This window comes from Dermochelys coriacea, chromosome 21, assembly GCF_009764565.3.
Source record: "Dermochelys coriacea isolate rDerCor1 chromosome 21, rDerCor1.pri.v4, whole genome shotgun sequence".
Lineage (NCBI taxonomy): Eukaryota > Metazoa > Chordata > Testudines > Dermochelyidae > Dermochelys > Dermochelys coriacea.
The window spans coordinates 4,903,976-4,931,365 of NC_050088.1; the positions used below are offsets into that span (position 1 = coordinate 4,903,976).

Here is a 27,390-nt window from a genome sequence, read left to right on the forward strand (position 1 = left end):
CCAAGGTTTGCCCTGGTCACTTGATTCCTACTCTCCACAGGAGACATCTGTGCTCAGCCAGCACCTGCAGGCAGAGCATTCAGCTGGCCAAATTGCAACTAAAGTTTGTACAATCAATGACAGAGCATGAATGAAGAAAAGAGGGAGACTTATTCCAATCCATCTTTCCTCACATATTAAAATTATATTGATTGATGGAGAAGAAGATGGAGGGCTGCTTTAGTATGGAAGAGTAAACTGCTTTCAGGAGTTGGGAGGAATATGAGGATATCCATTTGTGTTCCACAGCTGTAAGCGAAGCACAAGTAGTCAGCTCAGGCAGTCTGAAACTTACCCTTCTTCACACGTGAAATTGACGGTTGACCCAAAATGGATATCTGTTACAATAACTCTGCCGTTCTCTGGCTCTCCTGGATGACCGCACGATTTCTCTGGTAGAGAACAAGGCTAGGATTAGGGTGCTCTCTTTCAATGCAACAATGATCCCAGGCATCTTTCTATATTTAACACACTCCACAAAGAAGGCATATAGAAGTCCCAGAATAGGCACAGCTAGAGAACTTTACGAATGACTATTAACTATATAAAGTCACATTAATTGTGTCCACGCTGCAAAATGTTAAGGCCATTAAGACCTTTATTGAACAACGGAAACAAAATTCATAATGATATTCACTTTTACAGAACTTCAGTGCTTCTGACCACCTTCGATTTTCAAGGCATGTAATAGTGGGTGGTATCTGCAGCTGTCTGCTGTATCCAGGCCGGCAAGTATAGCTTATAGTCTTCCTAACAGGAAAGGAAGACTGATTTTTATACTCGCTCTTCAGCTCAGCAAAGCTTAACCTCGTTGGGACATCACAGCCATCTAGCAAGAAAGGAAACACACATGAGAAAAAAGAACCGTAACTACTCAGCTGGTATGTACCGCGTCAGGTGCAGGTAGATACAATAACAGTATTACAAAGAAACAACTACAGATCTGCTTTATAAATATTCTTCCAGGAGTTACACTAAGATTAAAGCAGAGGAAAAGAGAACATTCAGACAAAGGTGCTAATGCAACAAAATCCATAGCTGGAGACTGAGTCTCGAACAACACACGCACAGAGCCTAACTTACCACTGGCACAAGAATCTCTAAATCCGAATCAACTAAAACAACATATGCACCTGCCCTGTTTACCTCTGGTCCTAATATCCATCCTTGGGCTGCCATGCTCCCAGGATGCTAAAATGGGCCATTTTTCAGTAGTACTGTCAGCGAAAGACTAAAGTATCCCAATAGTTGCTTCTGGCCTTAAAGCATATGGCTCTATAGGTTCAGCAATGCCCAACGGAATTAATATCCACATACAGTATCATCTATTAAAGGATCCAAGCCCTTCACAATCTGATACGACATCCCATTGACTCAGGATACTTAAGTTATCTCTTACTCTCATCTAGCGGCTGAGGCTGAGCTTCTTGTGCTGGCAGAGATTATAGCCCTTTGTGTCTCCCTGGGGGATCTATTCCCAGCTGTGAATTTTGTTGCATTAGCTGGTGTGTCTGAACATTCTTTCTCTCTGTATAAATCCTGTTGGGTTACTGAGAAAAGGAAGAAGCCAACCGAAAATCCATTCATCTTGACATAGAGGAGAAGGGTGGCTCCAAGTTCCAGATGTGGTACAATAGATCGAAGCCTCTCCACGGAGGGTGTAGCCAGGTTCACAGCTGTAGTTCACATATGTTCCACTGGGGAAAGCTGCCAATGGCTTGGCATTGTGCGTCCCTTTGACAATGACCGGAGGTCGGGGACACAGCAACACTAACGGCAGGGAGAGGGGATGAAGAATATTTCAGTGAAAATCTGAATCCCGTTCAAGGAGAGCATAAAATAGGCTGATCTACAGGAGGGGGGAAAAGCCCAGAATGCCTGTGTTATGTCAAACCCTGCATCGCACTGGTGATGCAACACATCCAAAAAAGGATTAAATATCACCTACCTCGCTTCCCCTTCACCCCGGAACTCAGATTTTCCTAATCTGCTACTTTTCTGTCCCTAGAAATCTCCCTTCACGCCCTTAAGATTCCAAAATATAATTTGTGGAGAGCGGGACGAGTTCTGCTGATTTGTGTTTCCATTGATACCTTTAGAATGCTTAATGAGACAGACCATTGCCAGATCTCTGCCTGTCAGGTGGGCAAGGCAGGATGCAGGAGATCAGCTATCATAGTGACGAGCACAGTCAAGAGATTAGGGGGTGGGCTGTTATTTTTATGTTCCCCATTCACAGCTGAAAAGAGACCCCCGGATTCAAAGGATGTTTATTTTTTTGCATCCAGGCACATCCCTACCAGATGTTGATCATCTCAGTTACCCTGCAGTCAACCTTGATTCACACTCACCCGGTGTACAGGCTGGAACAGGAGAATCCCAGTTTCCGTCATCTTGGCACTGAATCAGACGGCTGCCGTTTAGGGTGTAGCCAGGATCACATTCAAACCTAACCGTGTCCTTGGGTCTATAGACAGGTCCATGTTCAGCTACTTTTCTTCCATTCTGGATTTCTGGGGTGCTGCAGAGAACCTCTGAAATTGAAAAGGCGCAGAAAGCATCAGCATGCACTGCTGTTCAATGGGCGCTTGGCACCTGTGCTCTGGACTGGCTGAGAAGAGTTTATGGTGTTGCTTTTAACCTCTAAAATGCAAACAGTATAGTGCAAGCCTTCTTAAAACCACATCCCATGAGGTACCGTACTGCTCCTCTCGTGGTGAATAGAGACCCCAGAATGATCCCTCTTAGTGACAGAGAGAGCAGGGCTGGTGGGAGAGCTCCCTGTGAGGGACTCTCATTTTGGTGCCATGGTCTTTAACAATACTGGCCTGTTCGCCTTTGGGGGACACACTTTCCTCTTTTATAGTGTGTAACGAGGCAAGGGTGGGGATCGCGTGCCTGTCTGTGAGCGTGAGGGGAGCGTGGAGATTAGTTGCTAGTGTTTCTAATTTATGTCAAGGGTGCCTCGGGTTTCAGACAGCTGCAGCTTTTTAATGTTTCACTAATGTGGTGCGTATGTGTGCACAGGAGTGCAGAGCTTGCATTTAGCACATTTATTTTCAAAAGCATTTATTTCACCCTGTGTCTAATTATATAGAGTTTTAATTCCTTGCTATTAAATTTGTTGCACTTGTGACCTTGTCTTTTGAGTCAAATCCTGTGGTAGGAGCTTCTTCCTCTTAGTTCTAGGTAACAGAACATAAACGCTCCTACACAGAGGAGGGGGAGAGCTCTAGGTTCCAGATGCCATACAATAAATAGATGCCTGCCCAGTTACGGAGTAGCCGTGCTAACAGCTGTAATTTACAGACATTCCACTGGTGAACACTGCCAAGGCCTGGCCACTGGGCTTCCCATTGGTGATGGCTGGAGGAGAGACACACTGCACGGCTGCAGGGAGGGAAGAGAGCTTTAACTGAAGCAGAGCTCATGCAGGCTGATCTCCAGAAGGGAAAATATCTGCATGCTTGTGTTGAGTCATGCCCAACACAACAGCAGTGAGACAAATGCAGCTCACATACCTCCATCCATTCACATCCCTCCAAATGCCTATAAAGAATGACGACTCAGTTATGCTTCTTGTAACCCCCAAACATTTTCCCAAATGCCTAAGTAAGGGTCCAAGAGCCATTTCCATTCTATATTTTGTGTTTACATGGGAAATGCTGCCACTTTGGGACTATTTATTCGTTGGTAGGGGCCACCCACAAGTTCCCTTAACTTGGGAGGGAGGTTAAGTGGGCCAAATTGACCAGGACTCACTTCTGCAGGGATCTTTTTGGAGAATGGAAAAGACCAGATACGATGGAGAGAAACACAGGAAACACTGGGATAACTACACAGATATTTGCATTTCCCTTTTCAGATCTCAAACTAATCCCACAGTCCTTTTGGCCTCCCGACTCAGCCCTGCCAGATCTGACTCACCACAATGGGATCAAAGCCTTAGTCATACTTACTTCTTTCACAGGTGGGGACAGGAGGATCCCATCTACCATCATCTTGGCACTGAGTCTCAGGGCTGCCACTCAAGGTGTAACCAGGGTCGCATTCAAACACAACCATGTCTCTGGGTCTGTAGGCAAGCTGTACCCCATTTGTTCTTCCATGCTCCACTTCTGGGCTTACACATGTTGCTGAAAGGGAAAGCATAACAAACCCTTTAGACTCTAACGCGGGTGTGGGATGGAATGGACTGAACCATTTCCTTTGGCAAGTCTTTTACTGTAGTTCAATTTCATAACTATTTCTATACTATGACATCCTCTTACCACTTTTATCAATTCTTTCAGCATGAAAATTACTGAGCTGCATTCGCAGAATCCGTCACCACTGTTCCAAGTGGATGCAATGCACTGAACTTAAAGGAGCTCCTCTTGCCAGCAGTGACTTTGGCCCGTGTGTTTCACTGGAGGTTTAGTCCATAGCTGTGAAATTTGCTGAATTAGTGGCTTGTCTCAAAGTTCTCATGGTCTCAATTTAAACCCTCGAGTGTGTCTGACACACCAAGCGAGGCAAAAGGAAGCAGCTAACAAAACAAAAACGTGCTTTCACATTGAGGGAGGAAGCAGTTCCAAGCTGCAAACACTGTAAAATGAAGTTATGTCTCCCCAAAAAGGGAGGAGCCAGGATCACAATGGTAATTTACAGACACTCATCACACATACACACACACACAAAAGTCTACTTTAAGCATCTTATTTTGGTCAACCAAAAATCACTGGACAATATAGGCTCACTATTCAGTGTGTTACATTGCAAGTACTTAATGCCTGTTATTTTTTATGAATCTTTAACTCATTTGTAACAATCTTGTCCCCACCCCATTATAGAAAAGAGTTTGACTGAAATACCAGTGTGAGGGGGAAAAACAAAAAACGGTTCTATGATTATTCAGCATACAGGAACTAGAGGGTCGTATTCCACCTTCATAAGAACATAAGAACGGCGTACTGGGTCTGACCAAAGATCCATCCAGCCCAGTATCCTGTCTACCGACGGTGGCCAATGCCAGAGTCAGTCACTCCGGGGCACATAACAGGTAATGATCAAATGATCTCTCTCCTGCCATCCATCACCCGCCTCTGACAAACAGAGGCTAGGGACACCGTTCCCTACCAATCCTGGCTAATAGCCATTAATTGACTTAACCTCCATGAATTTAACCAGTTCTCTTTTAAACCCCATTATAGTCCTAGCCTTCACAACCTCCTCAGGCAGGGAGTTCCACAGGTTGACCATGCACTGTGTGAAGAAGAACTTCCTTTAATTTGTTTTAAACCTTCTGTCCATTAATTTCATTTGGTGGCCCCTAATTCTTATATTATTGGAACAAATAAATAACTTTTCCTTATTCACTTTCTCTACACCACCCATAATTTTATATACCTCTATCATATCCCCCCTTAGTCTCCTCTTTTTCAAGCTGAAAAGTCCTAGCCTCTTTAAATCTCTCCTCATATGGGACCCGTTCCAAACCCCTAATCATTTTAGTTGACCTTCTCTGAGCCTTCTCTAATGCCAGTATATCTTTTTTGAGATGAGGAGACCACATCTGTACGCAGTATTCAAGATGTGGGCGCACCATGGATTTATATAAGGGCAATAAAATATTCTCCGTCTTATTCTCTATCCCTTTTTTAATGATTCCTAACATCCTGTTTGCTTTTTTGACTGCCGCTGCACACTGCATGGATGTCTTCAGAGAACTATCCATGATGACTCGAAGACCTTTTTCCTGCTTAGTTGTAGCTAAATTAGCCCCCATGATATTGTATGTATAATTGGGGTTATTTTTTCCAATGAGCAATACTTTACATTTATCCACATGAAATTTCATTTGCCATTTTGTTGCCCAATCACTTAGCTTTGTGAGATCTTTTTGAAGTTCTTCACAGTCTGCTTTGGTCTCAACTATCTTGAGCAGTTTAGTATCATCTGCAAACTTTGCCACCCCACTGTTTATCCCTTCCTCCAGATCATTTATGAACAAGTTGAATAGGATTGGTCCTAGGACTGACCCTTGGGGAACACCACTCGTTACCCGTCTCCATTCTGAAAATTTACCATTTATTCCTACCCTTTGTTCCCTGTCTTTTAACCAGTTCTCAATCCATGGAAGGATCTTCCCTCTTATCCCATGGCAACTTAATTTAGTAAGAGCCTTTGGTGAGGGATCTTGTCACAGGCTTTCTGGAAACCAAAGTACAATCTAAGTACGTTCAAAGGAAGAGTGAAAAGCATCTGTAGTTACTGGAAGGACTACTCAATTAATAAAAATAGTGAAATTCAGCAGAGGAAGCAGAAGTACCCGCAAAAGCTGCGGTGGACCAAGAAGTTATTGAATATTATCTTCTCACTAACTTCCAGTTCCCATTTCAAGATGGGACAGACATGAGGATCCTGAGCAGAGGAAGATAAAAGTGCTCTGCTTTCAACTTTAAGTTACAGAAATTCTCCTCAGCAGGTCCCCTCTTGCTAACCTTGGTCACTTCACAGCTCCTGCAGTGTGAGGAATCCTGACCCCCAAACGGATTGCGGAAAAGCAAATCCAAAATATAATTTGTGGAGAGCAGGATGACTTCCGCTGATTTGTGTTTCCATTCACAACTTTAGGATGCTCAGTGAGACAGACCATTGCCAGATCTCTCCTTGTCATAAGGGCAGGGTATCAGCTATCGCAGGGACGAGCATACTCAAGAGATTAGGGGGTGGGTGGATATTTGTATGTTCCCCATTCACAGCTGAAAAGTGACCCCCGGATTCCAAGGAGGTTTATTTTTTTGCATCCAGGCACATCCCTACCAGATGTTGATCATCTCAGTTACCCTGCAGTCCACCTTGATTCACACTCACTCTGTGTGCAGGCTGGAACAGGAGGATCCCAGGTTCCTTCATCTCGGCACTGAATCTGACGGCTCCCGTTCATGGTGTAGCCAGGATCACATTCAAACCTAACCGTGTCCCTGGGTCTGTAGACAGGTCCATGTCCAGCTACTTTTCTTCCATTCTGGATTTCTGGGGAGCTGCAGAGAACCTCTGAAATTGAAAAGGCGCAGAAGGCGTCAGCCTGCCCGGCAAGCAGTGCTGTTCAGTGGGCCCTTGGTCCTGTGCTCTGCACTGACTCCCTACCAGTTTCTGGGAAGAGTTTATGGTGTTGCTTTTAACCTCTCAACTGCAAACACTATAGTGCAAGCCTGCCTAAAACCACATCCCATGAAGTTCCATACTCCTCCTCTTGTGGGAAACAGAGGCCCCAGATGGCTCCCTCTCAACTACAGAGAGAGCAGGGCTGACAGGACAGCTCCTGTGAGGGGCCCACAGTTTGGCATCTACTCCTTACACTTGGTCTGAAACAGTTCAGGCTTGTTGGCCTTTCCGGTACCCTCTGCCAATCTTTTCTGTTGACTGAGCGTGTAGCAAGGGGTAGGGATTGGCGGCAGAGGTTTACGTGTTTCTCTCCGGCTGTGTGAGGGGAGCGTAGATATTAGTTTCCAGTTTTTGTGATTGAGGTCCAGTGTGCCTCGGGCTTCAGACAGATGCTTTTTTTTTCCCCAATATTTTCCTAGTGGGGGATATATCTGTGTGCACAAGCGCAGAGAGTGCATACAATGCCTTTATTTTCAAAAGCATTTATTTCACCATGTGTCTAATTAACTGGAGCTTTAATTCCCTGCTATTAATTCTGTTGCACTGGTCAGTTTGTCTTTCATGTTAAATCCTGTGATAGGAGCTTGTGCAAGGAGTAGACGCCAAACTGTGGGCCCCTCACAGGAGCTGGGTCTGTAGGTACGCTGTACCCCATTTGTTCTTCCATTCTCCACTTCTGGGCTTACGCACGTGGCTGAAAGGGAAAGCATAACAAACCCTTTAGACTCTAACGCACGTGTGGGATGAAATGAACAGTTTACCCACCGAGCCATTTCCTTTGACAAGTCTTTTACTTCAATTTCATAAGTATTTCTACATTCTCACGTCCTTTTGTCACCTGTAGCAATTCTTTCAGCATGAACATTACCCGGCTGCACCCAGCTGAATCATTCACCACTGGTATAAGTGGATGCAATGCCGCTGAACTTAAAAGGAGCTCCTCTTGCCAGCAGTGACTTTGGCCCGGTGAGTCTCACTGGAAGTTTAGTCCCCAACCGTGGAATTTGCTGAATTGGTGGCTTGTCTCAAAGTCCTTGTGGTGTCTATTTAAATCCTTTTGCGTGTCTGATGCACCGAACGAGACAAAGGGAAGCGGCAAACAGAACAGAAACGCACCTTCACATTGAGCGTGGAGTTGCTCCAGCCTCCAGATGCTGCACAATGAAGTGATGCCTCCCCAAGAAGGGAGTAGTCAGGATCACAATGGTAATTTACGGACACTCATCACCCAGAAATAAAATCAATCCCCTTTAAGCACTTATTTTGGGCAACCAAAAATCACTGGACAATTTGGGCTCACTATTTAGCGTGTAACATTGCAAGAGCTAAAGGCAGATTGCTTTTCTGAATCTTTTACTCATTTGTAACACTCTCATCCCCACCCCATTATAGAAAAGAGCTTGACTGAAAGACCAGTGTCAGGGGGAAAACAAAAGTTAGTTCATGATTATTCCACATGCAGGAACTAGAGGGACATATTCCACCTCCAAAGGAGGAGTGAAAAGCACATCTCATTTCTGGAAGGACAGCTCAAAATTGAGAAAAAATGCAAGTTACTTGTGAAATTCAGCAGAGGAAGCAGAAGTACCACCCGCAAAAGCTGCGGTGGACCAAGAAGTTATTGAATATCATCTTCTAAATCACTTCCAGTTCCCATTTCAAGATGGGATAGACATGAGGATGCTGAGCAGAAGAAGATAAAAGTGCTCTGCTTTCACCTTTATGTTACAGTAATTCCCCTCAGCAGACCCATGGCTCTTGCCAGCTTGGGTCACTTCTTGCAGCTGCTGCAGTTGGAGGAATCCTGACCCCCAAATGCATTGTGGGAAAGCACAAGGATTGCAATAAAACAGAAGGGACAAACTTACTCATCAGTCATCCCCACTGCTCTCAGAGCCCTGCCGGCACTGCCCCCAACCTGGTTCATTTCTTATCCTCTAGGTCCGTTCCTAACAACTGGGACCGTCCACCTCTCCCCTCAGACCAGTCTGTAAAGTCTCTTGATTTGAGGCGAGCATCAGGCAGGACAGATCCAGACGGGGTTAGCGTTGGAGGTGCTCACGGATCAGACAGAAGGGAAACCTGTTACTAGATGCATAATACGAACAAATCAGAGTTTTGACACTTGCCTGGCTCACAAACTGGCAGAGGTGGATCCCACGTGTCATCAGTTTGGCACCGACTCAGACTGTGACCCTTCATGGTGTAGCCGGGATCGCACTCAAAGGTAACACTGTCATTATATAAATAGACACGTCTATCACCAGATACTCTTCTTCCATTCTGGATTTGTGGGGCTGGGCATCTGACCTCTGAAAAAGAAACGCTTTAGCTGAAACACAGGGCCAGAGAGGAAGAAAAACATCTCCGCAGCCTACGCAGCTCTCAAGCCTTTTTTACACTTTCAATATTTTCGATGTAACTTGTTTCACTAGCCCATGTGTTCTCAAGCTTCATTACACCACGACCCGCTTCTGACAACAAAAATTAGTATACGGCTCGGGAGGGGGGAACAAAGACTGAGCCTGCCCAAGCCCTGCCGTCCCAGGCAGGGGGACCAAAGCCAAAGCATGAGCCCCTGTGCCCAAGTGGGGGAGCCATAACCCAAGAGCTTCAGCTCCAGGTAGGGAACCTGTGACCTGAGCCCAGCCACCCTCAGGTTTAGGCCATGGGCGGTGGGACTCGGGCTTTGGCTTCGGCTTCGGCCCCAGGCAGCTGGGCTCGGGCTTTGATTTCAGGCCCCAGCAAGTAAAGCCAGATCTAGTGACCCCATTAATATGGGGCCGCAACCCATTTTGGGGTCCTGACTTACAGTTTGAGAACCGCTGCACTCGTCTATATTATTCCTACTTGAAAATACAGATCGTTGTGGGAAATGTGGAGGGCCACCCTGAGAGGAGGAGATGGAAATACACTGGTAACAGCCTAGGTCCCTTCATAGCAACTTCGCAAGGGTTCTCTCTTCACGGAGTGTCCTGTGCACCAATCTCCAAGTCATGGGAGCACCCCCAGGGTAAAGCCAAGGAGCTCAGTCCTACAAGGAACCAAGTGGCCTTCACAGCCATTGACCTCAGACATTGAGGGAGCTCAGCAATCTGCACAGTCAAGCCCGAGATGTTTCAGGAAGCTGGTGATCCCAGCAACGTACCCTCTCTTCATTACCATTAGAAGTGCCAGGTCTTTCAGCCTACCTACCAAACTCCTCCAAATATAAAATTCCACAAGTCTGGCTTATATTTATCCCAAGGGCATTAGTAATAAGAGGTCAAGTGTTTGGGACTGACACAGCTTTACTCCACCCCATTATCCACTGCACCAGCAAGCCTGTGTCCTTCACTCATAAGGGGGTAGACTTTGCATCCACACTGAAGGAATTACTACTAAACGCTATGCAAGTTCCGCATACAGAGGTCTCACAGGATTAAGTCTTTTTCTTTTTAAGGAAGATTTTCCTGATGTGCATTCAGTTGTCCCTTCAAATGCCAAGAATAGAAATCCCCATACTAACGGGAAATAGAGCGCTACCATAACATCCCCCACTTTCATTCCCTTGTGGCTAGGATCAAAGGTCTTTAACAACCTTAATAGAAGTTATGACCCTACATGGGCTGAACACGGAACTCCGCTATGGGTGCATCCGGTGGCACCAGTTTCTATCTCAAATCTTTAGCCCTGCTCCAGAGCTATTCAGTCTCTAACACGAATCCTGGAAAATCTTGTGGACATGTTGCCACGGGCAGGCAAACTAAGTGCAGGTTTTTAACTGGAGTCTCACCTTTGTGGGTTTGTCTGGACCTGGACTTTTTACATATGAAAACAGCAGAGCTGGCAGAGCTTTTCACCTACACAAACCCTACCTCCACACTGAGGGGGACGTGCACTCCACACGCCGTTTAGCCCATCCTTGGTTGTGCAGTGAATAGAGGCCTCTCCAGTGAGCAAGTAACCATTTTCACATTTGTAGGTTACAGCTGACCCAAAAGAGAAGTTTTTCGTGAACTTGCCAGTGTGACTTCCATTGGGGATGTCTGGAGGCGGAAGACACGGAATACCTGGAGACACACAGGAGAAGTGTATTTTAGAATCAATACTGGTAGAGAAGCAGCTCCAGTTACTTGATCTGCTAAAGAAATATAGGAACCCTAAGTATGGAACCATTAGAACGAGCAAGGCCGACAGGTAATGCGCAATTATACCCAATTCTCTTTAGCACTGATGGTCTGTAAACCGTGAAAGAGACTTACTAGGATAATGTCTTAATGGTCTACACCTTCCTTCATATAACTGTTTTAAGATCAACCTGTTGAATCCCTACCAGGTGTTGAAAAACGCATGATTTTGCTGCTGCACCATAAGCTGGTGAGCACGCCAGGGCAGGCGAATACCTTAAAGCACAGGTAATGAGCTTCGTGTCTGGTTTTGAATGAATATAAATGGGTATCAGGTAATCCTGTTATGCTACTCAGAAATCCAGAAGGGCCAATAACCACCTTGGTGGGGTATTTTTGCCATACCAAGCTGAATGCCTTTTGCTGTTACTCAGTTATCAAAGAAAGACCAAATTCTGATTGCCGGGAACTTAACACAAACATTTCTCTCTAAGGTGCAACCCCCCTTCAGTATGGTCTTGTTCTTAAGATACTGGCATTGGACTCAGGAGACCTGGGTTCAATTTTTGACTTTGCTACTGACTGATTCCCTAAACGATACGTCACATAATCGCTCTGTGCCTCAGGTGAGGCTTTCTGGGGTGGGGATCATAATTCTTCCATATCTGTTTATTCACATTTGTGAGAGGGGGAAGGGGGCACCTAAGCACCTCGACAGACAGTTGTGACCTACTTACGCTCACAAATGGGAACATCACCACTCCATCCAACACGCGTGCCAGAAATCTCACATAGTCTGTAAGGCCGTCCAATCAACCGGTGCCTGGAGTTAGGCAGAGGGGGTTATCAGTTCTCATCTATTTCTTTGGTGTTTGAGCTTTCCTGTGAAGTTCAGTTCTTCTGGGAAGCTCTTCTCCCCAGCCACAGCAGGTGGGGACCAACACCACTGACTTCTGAGTGACCATCACAGGAGAAATGCTCCTTGCCAGAGCCAAACTCCCTAGCCTCTTGTAGAATTGATCTCTGGTACAGAAGCCTACGTAGGACCAATGAGCTGCTATTCTGTGAGACAGGGGATCCAAATGTCTTTCTGGTTCCCTCAAGTCCTACTCACCACATCAGATGGATCATTCCCCACCACTGAACCACAAGCCAAAGACAAACTAGTAACAGCACTACAGCATTTCCCCCTGGCATTCTCAGGCAGGTTGCCAAGAGGGGTTTTGATTTTTTCACAATGGATGAGATACAGTTCCGTGGGTGTGGGCCAGGCAGACCCAGCTGGGGTCTGACTAGCTTGAGATTCATAAACTAAGTCAATCAAGACTGTTTGTAATGCATGCAGGAGTAACATCCCACCCCAGCAGAGAGGTCCAAAACACAGACACTATACAGCAAACCTCAGCTGAGCTGGCTCTGGAGTTCAGAAGCCAGCTGTTGTTACAGGCAGTGTCTGTGAAATGGGACTTTCTGGGGTCATAGGTTCTTCCCTTTCGCCCTCACATACGACACGCTCTGCAAGGTCACAAGCCAGCACTACAGCTGCAGACCTTTGTTTCTCAGACCCCTGAAGCACAGTCCTAATCTTCAAATGGAGAGAGCATATGACGCCCTCTTCTGCCACCGTATCCCCAGCATTCTCACCCGGGCACCTTCCCCAGCAGGGTTTCCCTTTGAGAAAACCTCATCAGTCTGGCAGATGGGCAATTAGTCAGTGAAAACCCTTCCACACAACTCCGTATGGAAAAACAGGCATTTCCAATTATTCAGAAGAAGAACTATTCCCATGTCAAAGCAGGGGTAAAATCCAAGAGATTCCAAGGTTTGCCCTGGTCACTTGGATCCTACTCTCCACAGGAGACATCTGTGCTCAGCCAGCACCTGCAGGCAGAGCATTCAGCTGGCCAAATTGCAACTAAAGTTTGTACAATCAATGGCAGAGCATGAACGAAGAAAAGAGGGAGACTTATTCCAATCCGTCTTTCCTCGCCTATAAAATATATTGATTGAGCCAAGGAGACGGAGGGCTGCTTTAGTATGGAAGAGTAAACTGCTTTCAGGAGTTGGGGGGAATATGAGGATATCCATTTGTGTTCCACAGCTGTAAGGGAAGCACAAGTAGTCAGCTCAGGCAGTCTGAAACTTACCCTTCTTCACACGTGAAGTTGACGGTTGACCCAAAATGGATATCTGTTACAATAACTCTGCCGTTCTCCGGCTCTCCTGGATGACCGCACGATTTCTCTGGTAGAGAACAAGGCTAGGATTAGGCTTCTCTCTTTCAGTGCAACAATTATCCCCAGGTACTGTCCATATTTAACATTCCCCACAAAGATGGCATTCAGTTGGGCCCAGAATAGGCACAGCGAGAGAGCGTTACTAGTCACTATTAACTATTTAAAGCTACGTAACATTTTGCAGCTTGGACACAACCTAGTGCCTCGAAGACCTTTATTGAACAATAGAAACAAAATTCATTACGATATTCACTTTTACAGAACTCGAATGCTTCTGACCACGTTCGATTTTCAAGGCATGTAATAGTGGATTGCATATGCGGGTGTCTACTGTATCCAGGCCGGCAAGTATAGTTTATAGTTTTCCCAACAGGAAAGGAAGACTGATTTTTATACTCGCTCTTCAGCTCAGCAAAGCTTAACCTCGTTGGGACTCCACAGCCCCCTAGGAAGAAAGGAAATACATATGAGAAAAAAAGAACCATATCTATTCTGCAGGCATGTACCACGTCAGGTGCAAGTAGATACAACAACAGTTACAAAGAAACAACTGCAGATCCGCTTTATAAATACTCTTCAGGTGTTACACTAGGACTAAAGCCAAGGGAAAAAGAATGATGAGACAAAGGTGCTAATGCAATGAAATTCATAGCTGGAACCTGAACCTAAAACACCACACACTGGGCCAAACTCACTGCTGGCACAAAAACCTCTATTTCCTAATCAACTAAAAAACATAGCTGTAGCTCACGAAAGCTTATGCTCAAATAAATTTGTTAGTCTCTAAGGTGCCACAAGGACTCCTTTTCTTTTTGCAAATACAGACTAACACGGCTGCTACTCTGAAACCTAAAAAAACATATGCACCTGCCCTGTTTACCTCAGGTCCTAATATCCATCCTTGGGCTGCCATACTCCCAGGATGCTAAAATGCCGTACTTTCAGAAGTACTGTCAGCAAAAGACTAAAGGATCACAGTAGTTGCTTCTGGCCTTAAAGCATATGGCTCTATGGGTTCAGCAATGCCCAACGGAATTAATATCCACATACAGCATCATCTATTAAAGAACCCAAGCCCTTCACAAACTGATACGACATCCCATTGACTCAAGATACTTAAGTTATCTCTTACTCTCATCTAGCGGCTGAGGCAATAGGAGGAGCACACCTCACCGATGGCAGACACGGGAACATAAGAACCACTCCTCGTGCTGCCTCAACCAGGAGCGCTGACCTCTCATTGTATCTAGCAGTTTGTACACATCCAGATTCGCAGCCGGGGAGATTTTAGACTGTTCTGGTGAACGCACTCTCTGCCACTTCCTTCGTTTACATTTTCAAATTCAATTGTCTCATAAGAATAGAGTTGCATTTGTAATGACAGCAAGTGTCTGGATTCACACCAGTAGTGAAACCATTGCAACATCGATGTGTGGACATGCTTGAATAAAGACTGGGAGTGGATGGGTCATTACACAAAGTAAAACTATTTCCCCATGTTTATTCCCCTCCCTCCCCCCAGATGTTCTTGTCAACTGCTGGAAATGGCCCACCTTGATTATCACTACAAAAGGTTTCCCTCCCCCTCCACTCTCCTGCTGGTAATAGGTCACCTTACCTGATCACTCTCGATACAGTGTGTATGGTAACATCCATTGTTTCATGTTCTCTATGTATATTAATCTCCCCACTGTATTTCCACTGAATGCATCAATGAAGTGAGCTGTAGCTCACAAAAGCTTATGCTCAAATAAATTTGTTAGTCTCTAAGGTGCCACAAGTACTCCTTTTCTTTTGGCGGACACAGACTAACACGGCTGCTACTCTGAAACCTATTCCCAGCTGTGAATTTTGTTGCATTAGCTGGTGTGTCTGAACATTCTTTCTCTCGCTATAAATCCTGTTGGGTTACTGGGACAAAAGGAAGAAACCAACCGAAAATCCATTCGCCTTCACACAGAGGAGAAGGGTGGCTCCAAGTTCCAGATGTGGTACAATAGATCGAAGCCTCTCCACGGAGGGTGTAGCCAGGTTCACAGCTGTAGTTCACATATGTTCCACTGGGGAAAGCTGCCAATGGCTTGGCATTGTGCGTCCCTTTGACAATGACCGGAGGTGGGGGACACGGCAACACTAATGGGGGGAGAGGGGATGAAGAATATTTCAGTGAAAATCTGAATCCCGTTCAAGGAGAGCATAAAATAGGCTGATCTACAGGAGGGGGGAAAAGCCCAGAATGCCTGTGTTATGTCAAACCCTGCATCGCACTGGTGATGCAACACATCCAAAAAAGGATTAAATATCACCTACCTCGCTTCCCCTTCACCCCGGAACTCAGATTTTCCCAATCTGCTACTTTTCTGTCCCTAGAAATCTCCCTTCACGCCCTTAAGATTCCAAAATATAATTTGTGGAGAGCGGGACGAGTTCTGCTGATTTGTGTTTCCATTCACAGCTTTGGGATGCTCAGTGAGACAGACCATTGCCTGTCAGGACGGCAGGGCAGGATGCAGGGGATCAGCTATCACAGGGACGAGCATACTCAAGAGATTAGGGGGTGGGTGGATATTTGTATGTTCCCCATTCACAGCTGAAAAGTGACCCCCGGATTCCAAGGAGGTTTATTTTTTTGCATCCAGGCACATCCCTACCAGATGTTGATCATCTCAGTTACCCTGCAGTCCACCTTGATTCACACTCACTCTGTGTGCAGGCTGGAACAGGAGGATCCCAGGTTCCTTCATCTCGGCACTGAATCTGACGGCTCCCGTTCATGGTGTAGCCAGGATCACATTCAAACCTAACCGTGTCCCTGGGTCTGTAGACAGGTCCATGTCCAGCTACTTTTCTTCCATTCTGGATTTCTGGGGAGCTGCAGAGAACCTCTGAAATTGAAAAGGCGCAGAAGGCGTCAGCCTGCCCGGCAAGCAGTGCTGTTCAGTGGGCCCTTGGTCCTGTGCTCTGCACTGACTCCCTACCAGTTTCTGGGAAGAGTTTATGGTGTTGCTTTTAACCTCTCAACTGCAAACACTATAGTGCAAGCCTGCCTAAAACCACATCCCATGAAGTTCCATACTCCTCCTCTTGTGGGAAACAGAGGCCCAGATGGCTCCCTCTCAACTACAGAGAGAGCAGGGCTGGCAGGACAGCTCCTGTGAGGGGCCCACAGTTTGGCATCTACTCCTTACACTTGGTCTGAAACAGTTCAGGCTTGTTGGCCTTTCCGGTACCCTCTGCCAATCTTTTCTGTTGACTGAGCGTGTAGCAAGGGGTAGGGATTGGCGGCAGAGGTTTACGTGTTTCTCTCCGGCTGTGTGAGGGGAGCGTAGATATTAGTTTCCAGTTTTTGTGATTGAGGTCCAGTGTGCCTCGGGCTTCAGACAGATGCTTTTTTTTTTTCCCCAATATTTTCCTAGTGGGGGATATATCTGTGTGCACAAGCGCAGAGAGCGCATACAATGCCTTTATTTTCAAAAGCATTTATTTCACCATGTGTCTAATTAACTGGAGCTTTAATTCCCTGCTATTAATTCTGTTGCACTGGTCAGTTTGTCTTTCATGTTAAATCCTGTGATAGGAGCTTGTGCAAGGAGTAGACGCCAAACTGTGGGCCCCTCACAGGAGCTGGGTCTGTAGGTACGCTGTACCCCATTTGTTCTTCCATTCTCCACTTCTGGGCTTACGCACGTGGCTGAAAGGGAAAGCATAACAAACCCTTTAGACTCTAACGCACGTGTGGGATGAAACGAACAGTTTACCCACCGAGCCATTTCCTTTGACAAGTCTTTTACTTCAATTTCATAAGTATTTCTACATTCTCACGTCCTTTTGTCACCTGTAGCAATTCTTTCAGCATGAACATTACCCGGCTGCACCCAGCTGAATCATTCACCACTGGTATAAGTGGATGCAATGCCGCTGAACTTAAAAGGAGCTCCTCTTGCCAGCAGTGACTTTGGCCCGGTGAGTCTCACTGGAGGTTTAGTCCCCAACCGTGGAATTTACTGAATTGGTGGCTTGTCTCAAAGTCCTTGTGGTGTCTATTTAAATCCTTTTGCGTGTCTGATGCACCGAACGAGACAAAGGGAAGCGGCAAACAGAACAGAAACGCACCTTCACATTGAGCGTGGAGTTGCTCCAGCCTCCAGATGCTGCACAATGAAGTGATGCCTCCCCAAGAAGGGAGTAGTCAGGATCACAATGGTAATTTACGGACACTCATCACCCAGAAATAAAATCAATCCCCTTTAAGCACTTATTTTGGGCAACCAAAAATCACTGGACAATTTGGGCTCACTATTTAGCGTGTAACATTGCAAGAGCTAAAGGCAGATTGCTTTTCTGAATCTTTTACTCATTTGTAACACTCTCATCCCCACCCCATTATAGAAAAGAGCTTGACTGAAAGACCAGTGTCAGGGGGAAAACAAAAGTTAGTTCATGATTATTCCACATGCAGGAACTAGAGGGACATATTCCACCTCCAAAGGAGGAGTGAAAAGCACATCTCATTTCTGGAAGGACAGCTCAAAATTGAGAAAAAAATGCAAGTTACTTGTGAAATTCAGCAGAGGAAGCAGAAGTACCACCCGCAAAAGCTGCGGTGGACCAAGAAGTTATTGAATATCATCTTCTAAATCACTTCCAGTTCCCATTTCAAGATGGGATAGACATGAGGATGCTGAGCAGAAGAAGATAAAAGTGCTCTGCTTTCACCTTTATGTTACAGTAATTCCCCTCAGCAGACCCATGGCTCTTGCCAGCTTGGGTCACTTCTTGCAGCTGCTGCAGTTGGAGGAATCCTGACCCCCAAATGCATTGTGGGAAAGCACAAGGATTGCAATAAAACAGAAGGGACAAACTTACTCATCAGTCATCCCCACTGCTCTCAGAGCCCTGCCGGCACTGCCCCCAACCTGGTTCATTTCTTATCCTCTAGGTCCGTTCCTAACAACTGGGACCGTCCACCTCTCCCCTCAGACCAGTCTGTAAAGTCTCTTGATTTGAGGCGAGCATCAGGCAGGAGAGATCCAGACGGGGTTAGCGTTGGAGGTGCTCACGGATCAGACAGAAGGGAAACCTGTTACTAGATGCATAATACGAACAAATCAGAGTTTTGACACTTGCCTGGCTCACAAACTGGCAGAGGTGGATCCCACGTGTCATCAGTTTGGCACCGACTCAGACTGTGACCCTTCATGGTGTAGCCGGGATCGCACTCAAAGGTAACACTGTCATTATATAAATAGACACGTCTATCACCAGATACTCTTCTTCCATTCTGGATTTGTGGGGCTGGGCATCTGACCTCTGAAAAAGAAACGCTTTAGCTGAAACACAGGGCCAGAGAGGAAGAAAAACATCTCCGCAGCCTACGCAGCTCTCAAGCCTTTTTTACACTTTCAATATTTTCGATGTAACTTGTTTCACTAGCCCATGTGTTCTCAAGCTTCATTACACCACGACCCGCTTCTGACAACAAAAATTAGTATACGGCTCGGGAGGGGGGAACAAAGACTGAGCCTGCCCAAGCCCTGCCGTCCCAGGCAGGGGGACCAAAGCCAAAGCATGAGCCCCTGTGCCCAAGTGGGGGAGCCATAACCCAAGAGCTTCAGCTCCAGGTAGGGAACCTGTGACCTGAGCCCAGCCACCCTCAGGTTTAGGCCATGGGCGGTGGGACTCGGGCTTTGGCTTCGGCTTCGGCCCCAGGCAGCTGGGCTCGGGCTTTGATTTCAGGCCCCAGCAGTAAAGCCAGATCTAGTGACCCCATTAATATGGGGCCGCAACCCATTTGGGGTCCTGACTTACAGTTTGAGAACCGCTGCACTCGTCTATATTATTCCTACTTGAAAATACAGATCGTTGTGGGAAATGTGGAGGGCCACCCTGAGAGGAGGAGATGGAAATACACTGGTAACAGCCTAGGTCCCTTCATAGCAACTTCGCAAGGGTTCTCTCTTCACGGAGTGTCCTGTGCACCAATCTCCAAGTCATGGGAGCACCCCCAGGGTAAAGCCAAGGAGCTCAGTCCTACAAGGAACCAAGTGGCCTTCACAGCCATTGACCTCAGACATTGAGGGAGCTCAGCAATCTGCACAGTCAAGCCCGAGATGTTTCAGGAAGCTGGTGATCCCAGCAACGTACCCTCTCTTCATTACCATTAGAAGTGCCAGGTCTTTCAGCCCTACCTACCAAACTCCTCCAAATATAAAATTCCACAAGTCTGGCTTATATTTATCCCAAGGGCATTAGTAATAAGAGGTCAAGTGTTTGGGACTGACACAGCTTTACTCCACCCCATTATCCACTGCACCAGCAAGCCTGTGTCCTTCACTCATAAGGGGGTAGACTTTGCATCCACACTGAAGGAATTACTACTAAACGCTATGCAAGTTCCGCATACAGAGGTCTCACAGGATTAAGTCTTTTTCTTTTTAAGGAAGATTTTCCTGATGTGCATTCAGTTGTCCCTTCAAATGCCAAGAATAGAAATCCCCATACTAACGGGAAATAGAGCGCTACCATAACATCCCCCACTTTCATTCCCTTGTGGCTAGGATCAAAGGTCTTTAACAACCTTAATAGAAGTTATGACCCTACATGGGCTGAACACGGAACTCCGCTATGGTGCATCCGGTGGCACCAGTTTCTATCTCAACTCTTTAGCCCTGCTCCAGAGCTATTCAGTCTCTAACACGAATCCTGGAAAATCTTGTGGACATGTTGCCACGGGCAGGCAAACTAAGTGCAGGTTTTTAACTGGAGTCTCACCTTTGTGGTTTGTCTGGACCTGGACTTTTACATATGAAAACAGCAGAGCTGGCAGAGCTTTTCACCTACACAAACCCTACCTCCACACTGAGGGGGACGTGCACTCCACACGCCGTTTAGCCCATCCTTGGTTGTGCAGTGAATAGAGGCCTCTCCAGTGAACAAGTAACCATTTTCACATTTGTAGGTTACAGCTGACCCAAAAGAGAAGTTTTTCGTGAACTTGCCAGTGTGACTTCCATTGGGGATGTCTGGAGGCGGAAGACACGGAATACCTGGACACACAGGAGAAGTGTATTTAGAATCAATACTGGTAGAGAAGCAGCTCCAGTTACTTGATCTGCTAAAGAAATATAGGAACCCTAAGTATGGAACCATTAGAACGAGCAAGGCCGACAGGTAATGCGCAATTATACCCAATTCTCTTTAGCACTGATGGTCTGTAAACCGTGAAAGAGACTTACTAGGATAATGTCTTAATGGTCTACACCTTCCTTCATATAACTGTTTTAAGATCAACCTGTTGAATCCCTACCAGGTGTTGAAAAACGCATGATTTTGCTGCTGCACCATAAGCTGGTGAGCACGCCAGGGCAGGCGAATACCTTAAAGCACAGGTAATGAGCTTCGTGTCTGTTTTGAATGAATATAAATGGGTATCAGGTAATCCTGTTATGCTACTCAGAAATCCAGAAGGGCCAATAACCACCTTGGTGGGGTATTTTTGCCATACCAAGCTGAATGCCTTTGCTGTTACTCAGTTATCAAAGAAAGACCAAATTCTGATTGCCGGGAACTTAACACAAACATTTCTCTCTAAGGTGCAACCCCCCTTCAGTATGGTCTTGTTCTTAAGATACTGGCATTGGACTCAGGAGACCTGGGTTCAATTTTTGACTTTGCTACTGACTGATTCCCTAAACGATACGTCACATAATCGCTCTGTGCCTCAGGTGAGGCTTTCTGGGGTGGGGATCATAATTCTTCCATATCTGTTTATTCACATTTGTGAGAGGGGGAAGGGGGCACCTAAGCACCTCGACAGACAGTTGTGACCTACTTACGCTCACAAATGGGAACATCACCACTCCATCCAACACGCGTGCCAGAAATCTCACATAGTCTGTAAGGCCGTCCAATCAACCGGTGCCTGGAGTTAGGCAGAGGGGGTTCAGTTCTCATCTATTTCTTTGGTGTTTGAGCTTTCCTGTGAAGTTCAGTTCTTCTGGGAAGCTCTTCTCCCCAGCCACAGCAGGTGGGGACCAACACCACTGACTTCTGAGTGACCATCACAGGAGAAATGCTCCTTGCCAGAGCCAAACTCCCTAGCCTCTTGTAGAATTGATCTCTGGTACAGAAGCCTACGTAGGACCAATGAGCTGCTATTCTGTGAGACAGGGGATCCAAATGTCTTTCTGGTTCCCTCAAGTCCTACTCACCACATCAGATGGATCATTCCCCCCACTGAACCACAAGCCAAAGACAAACTAGTAAGCACTACAGCATTTCCCCCTGGCATTCTCAGGCAGGTTGCCAAGAGGGGTTTTGATTTTTTCACAATGGATGAGATACAGTTCCGTGGTGTGGGCCAGGCAGACCCAGCTGGGGTCTGACTAGCTTGAGATTCATAAACTAAGTCAATCAAGACTGTTTGTAATGCATGCAGGAGTAACATCCCACCCCAGCAGAGAGGTCCAAAACACAGACACTATACAGCAAACCTCAGCTGAGCTGGCTCTGGAGTTCAGAAGCCAGCTGTTGTTACAGGCAGTGTCTGTGAAATGGGACTTTCTGGGGTCATAGGTTCTTCCCTTTCGCCCTCACATACGACACGCTCTGCAAGGTCACAAGCCAGCACTACAGCTGCAGACCTTTGTTTCTCAGACCCCTGAAGCACAGTCCTAATCTTCAAATGGAGAGAGCATATGACGCCCTCTTCTGCCACCGTATCCCCAGCATTCTCACCCGGGCACCTTCCCCAGCAGGGTTTCCCTTTGAGAAAACCTCATCAGTCTGGCAGGTGGGCAATTAGTCAGTGAAAACCCTTCCACACAACTCCGTATGGAAAAACAGGCATTTCCAATTATTCAGAAGAAGAACTATTCCCATGTCAAAGCAGGGGTAAAATCCAAGAGATTCCAAGGTTTGCCCTGGTCACTTGGATCCTACTCTCCACAGGAGACATCTGTGCTCAGCCAGCACCTGCAGGCAGAGCATTCAGCTGGCCAAATTGCAACTAAAGTTTGTACAATCAATGGCAGAGCATGAACGAAGAAAAGAGGGAGACTTATTCCAATCCGTCTTTCCTCGCCTATAAAAATTATATTGATTGAGCCAAGGAGACGGAGGGCTGCTTTAGTATGGAAGAGTAAACTGCTTTCAGGAGTTGGGGGGAATATGAGGATATCCATTTGTGTTCCACAGCTGTAAGGGAAGCACAAGTAGTCAGCTCAGGCAGTCTGAAACTTACCCTTCTTCACACGTGAAGTTGACGGTTGACCCAAAATGGATATCTGTTACAATAACTCTGCCGTTCTCCGGCTCTCCTGGATGACCGCACGATTTCTCTGGTAGAGAACAAGGCTAGGATTAGGCTTCTCTCTTTCAGTGCAACAATTATCCCCAGGTACTGTCCATATTTAACATTCCCCACAAAGATGGCATTCAGTTGGGCCCAGAATAGGCACAGCGAGAGAGCGTTACTAGTCACTATTAACTATTTAAAGCTACGTAACATTTTGCAGCTTGGACACAACCTAGTGCCTCGAAGACCTTTATTGAACAATAGAAACAAAATTCATTACGATATTCACTTTTACAGAACTCGAATGCTTCTGACCACGTTCGATTTTCAAGGCATGTAATAGTGGATTGCATATGCGGGTGTCTACTGTATCCAGGCCGGCAAGTATAGTTTATAGTTTTCCCAACAGGAAAGGAAGACTGATTTTATACTCGCTCTTCAGCTCAGCAAAGCTTAACCTCGTTGGGACTCCACAGCCCCCTAGGAAGAAAGGAAATACATATGAGAAAAAAAGAACCATATCTATTCTGCAGGCATGTACCACGTCAGGTGCAAGTAGATACAACAACAGTTACAAAGAAACAACTGCAGATCCGCTTTATAAATACTCTTCAGGTGTTACACTAGGACTAAAGCCAAGGGAAAAAGAATGATGAGACAAAGGTGCTAATGCAATGAAATTCATAGCTGGAACCTGAACCTAAAACACCACACACTGGGCCAAACTCACTGCTGGCACAAAAACCTCTATTTCCTAATCAACTAAAAAAACATAGCTGTAGCTCACGAAAGCTTATGCTCAAATAAATTTGTTAGTCTCTAAGGTGCCACAAGGACTCCTTTTCTTTTTGCAAATACAGACTAACACGGCTGCTACTCTGAAACCTAAAAAAAACATATGCACCTGCCCTGTTTACCTCAGGTCCTAATATCCATCCTTGGGCTGCCATACTCCCAGGATGCTAAAATGCCGTACTTTCAGAAGTACTGTCAGCAAAAGACTAAAGGATCACAGTAGTTGCTTCTGGCCTTAAAGCATATGGCTCTATGGGTTCAGCAATGCCCAACGGAATTAATATCCACATACAGCATCATCTATTAAAGAACCCAAGCCCTTCACAAACTGATACGACATCCCATTGACTCAAGATACTTAAGTTATCTCTTACTCTCATCTAGCGGCTGAGGCAATAGGAGGAGCACACCTCACCGATGGCAGACACGGGAACATAAAGAACCACTCCTCGTGCTGCCTCAACCAGGAGCGCTGACCTCTCATTGTATCTAGCAGTTTGTACACATCCAGATTCGCAGCCGGGGAGATTTTAGACTGTTCTGGTGAACGCACTCTCTGCCACTTCCTTCGTTTACATTTTCAAATTCAATTGTCTCATAAGAATAGAGTTGCATTTGTAATGACAGCAAGTGTCTGGATTCACACCAGTAGTGAAACCATTGCAACATCGATGTGTGGACATGCTTGAATAAAGACTGGGAGTGGATGGGTCATTACACAAAGTAAAACTATTTCCCCATGTTTATTCCCCTCCCTCCCCCAGATGTTCTTGTCAACTGCTGGAAATGGCCCCCTTGATTATCACTACAAAAGGTTTCCCTCCCCCTCCACTCTCCTGCTGGTAATAGGTCACCTTACCTGATCACTCTCGATACAGTGTGTATGGTAACATCCATTGTTTCATGTTCTCTATGTATATTAATCTCCCCACTGTATTTTCCACTGAATGCATCAATGAAGTGAGCTGTAGCTCACAAAAGCTTATGCTCAAATAAATTTGTTAGTCTCTAAGGTGCCACAAGTACTCCTTTTCTTTTGGCGGACACAGACTAACACGGCTGCTACTCTGAAACCTATTCCCAGCTGTGAATTTTGTTGCATTAGCTGGTGTGTCTGAACATTCTTTCTCTCGCTATAAATCCTGTTGGGTTACTGGGACAAAAGGAAGAAACCAACCGAAAATCCATTCGCCTTCACACAGAGGAGAAGGGTGGCTCCAAGTTCCAGATGTGGTACAATAGATCGAAGCCTCTCCACGGAGGGTGTAGCCAGGTTCACAGCTGTAGTTCACATATGTTCCACTGGGGAAAGCTGCCAATGGCTTGGCATTGTGCGTCCCTTTGACAATGACCGGAGGTGGGGGACACGGCAACACTAATGGGGGGAGAGGGGATGAAGAAATTTCAGTGAAAATCTGAATCCCGTTCAAGGAGAGCATAAAATAGGCTGATCTACAGGAGGGGGAAAAGCCCAGAATGCCTGTGTTATGTCAAACCCTGCATCGCACTGGTGATGCAACACATCCAAAAAAGGATTAAATATCACCTACCTCGCTTCCCCTTCACCCCGGAACTCAGATTTTCCCAATCTGCTACTTTTCTGTCCCTAGAAATCTCCCTTCACGCCCTTAAGATTCCAAAATATAATTTGTGGAGAGCGGGACGAGTTCTGCTGATTTGTGTTTCCATTCACAGCTTTGGGATGCTCAGTGAGACAGACCATTGCCTGTCAGGACGGCAGGGCAGGATGCAGGGGATCAGCTATCACAGGGACGAGCATACTCAAGAGATTAGGGGGTGGGTGGATATTTGTATTCCCCATTCACAGCTGAAAAGTGACCCCCGGATTCCAAGGAGGTTTATTTTTTGCATCCAGGCACATCCCTACCAGATGTTGATCATCTCAGTTACCCTGCAGTCCACCTTGATTCACACACTCTGTGTGCAGGCTGGAACAGGAGGATCCCAGGTTCCTTCATCTCGGCACTGAATCTGACGGCTCCCGTTCATGGTGTAGCCAGGATCACATTCAAACCTAACCGTGTCCCTGGGTCTGTAGACAGGTCCATGTCCAGCTACTTTTCTTCCATTCTGGATTTCTGGGGAGCTGCAGAGAACCTCTGAAATTGAAAAGGCGCAGAAGGCGTCAGCCTGCCCGGCAAGCAGTGCTGTTCAGTGGGCCCTTGGTCCTGTGCTCTGCACTGACTCCCTACCAGTTTCTGGGAAGAGTTTATGGTGTTGCTTTTAACCTCTCAACTGCAAACACTATAGTGCAAGCCTGCCTAAAACCACATCCCATGAAGTTCCATACTCCTCCTCTTGTGGGAAACAGAGGCCCCAGATGGCTCCCTCTCAACTACAGAGAGAGCAGGGCTGGCAGGACAGCTCCTGTGAGGGGCCCACAGTTTGGCATCTACTCCTTACACTTGGTCTGAAACAGTTCAGGCTTGTTGGCCTTTCCGGTACCCTCTGCCAATCTTTTCTGTTGACTGAGCGTGTAGCAAGGGGTAGGGATTGGCGGCAGAGGTTTACGTGTTTCTCTCCGGCTGTGTGAGGGGAGCGTAGATATTAGTTTCCAGTTTTTGTGATTGAGGTCCAGTGTGCCTCGGGCTTCAGACAGATGCTTTTTTTTTTCCCCAATATTTTCCTAGTGGGGGATATATCTGTGTGCACAAGCGCAGAGAGCGCATACAATGCCTTTATTTTCAAAAGCATTTATTTCACCATGTGTCTAATTAACTGGAGCTTTAATTCCCTGCTATTAATTCTGTTGCACTGGTCAGTTTGTCTTTCATGTTAAATCCTGTGATAGGAGCTTGTGCAAGGAGTAGACGCCAAACTGTGGGCCCCTCACAGGAGCTGGGTCTGTAGGCACACTGTACCCCATTTGTTCTTCCATTCTCCACTTCTGGGCTTACGCACGTGGCTGAAAGGGAAAGCATAACAAACCCTTTAGACTCTAACGCACGTGTGGGATGAAACGAACAGTTTACCCACCGAGCCATTTCCTTTGACAAGTCTTTTACTTCAATTTCATAAGTATTTCTACATTCTCACGTCCTTTTGTCACCTGTAGCAATTCTTTCAGCATGAACATTACCCGGCTGCACCCAGCTGAATCATTCACCACTGGTATAAGTGGATGCAATGCCGCTGAACTTAAAAGGAGCTCCTCTTGCCAGCAGTGACTTTGGCCCGGTGAGTCTCACTGGAGGTTTAGTCCCCAACTGTGGAATTTGCTGAATTGGTGGCTTGTCTCAAAGTCCTTGTGGTGTCTATTTACATCCTTTTGCGTGTCTGATGCACCGAACGAGACAAAGGGAAGCGGCAAACAGAACAGAAACGCACCTTCACATTGAGCGTGGAGTTGCTCCAGCCTCCAGATGCTGCACAATGAAGTGATGCCTCCCCAAGAAGGGAGTAGTTACGATCACAATGGTAATTTACGGACACTCATCACCCAGAAATAAAACCAAGCCCCTTTAAGCACTTATTTTGGGCAACCAAAAATCACTGGACACTTTAGGCTCACTATTTAGCGTGTAACATTGCAAGAGCTAAAGGCAGATTGCTTTTCTGAATCTTTTACTCATTTGTAACACTCTCATCCCCACCCCATTATAGAAAAGAGCTTGACTGAAAGACCAGTGTCAGGGGGAAAACAAAAGTTAGTTCATGATTATTCCACATGCAGGAACTAGAGGGACATATTCCACCTCCAAAGGAAGAGTGAAAAGCACGTCTCATTTCTGGAAGGACAGCTCAA

The 27,390-nt window shown here is 46.2% G+C and overlaps 1 protein-coding gene and 1 long non-coding RNA gene across 2 annotated transcripts in view; one reads left to right on the forward strand and one right to left on the reverse strand.

Moving 5' to 3' along the window:
• Window positions 1-27,390, reverse strand: part of LOC119846317 (complement receptor type 1-like) — a 158,525-nt gene that overhangs the window by 14,490 nt on the left and 116,645 nt on the right. The window contains 12 exon segments of the mRNA XM_043500721.1: window positions 13,445-13,541; window positions 13,788-13,979; window positions 15,485-15,667; window positions 16,237-16,419; window positions 18,662-18,844; window positions 20,386-20,580; window positions 21,370-21,455; window positions 22,776-22,872; window positions 23,119-23,254; window positions 23,257-23,309; window positions 24,817-24,999; window positions 25,562-25,744. Coding sequence (XP_043356656.1) covers window positions 13,445-13,541; window positions 13,788-13,979; window positions 15,485-15,667; window positions 16,237-16,419; window positions 18,662-18,844; window positions 20,386-20,580; window positions 21,370-21,455; window positions 22,776-22,872; window positions 23,119-23,254; window positions 23,257-23,309; window positions 24,817-24,999; window positions 25,562-25,744 — 1,771 coding nt within the window.
• Window positions 910-3,173, forward strand: LOC122457156. The gene is made up of 2 exons (XR_006276537.1): window positions 910-942; window positions 2,328-3,173. It is a non-coding gene; the product is annotated as an uncharacterized LOC122457156 (long non-coding RNA).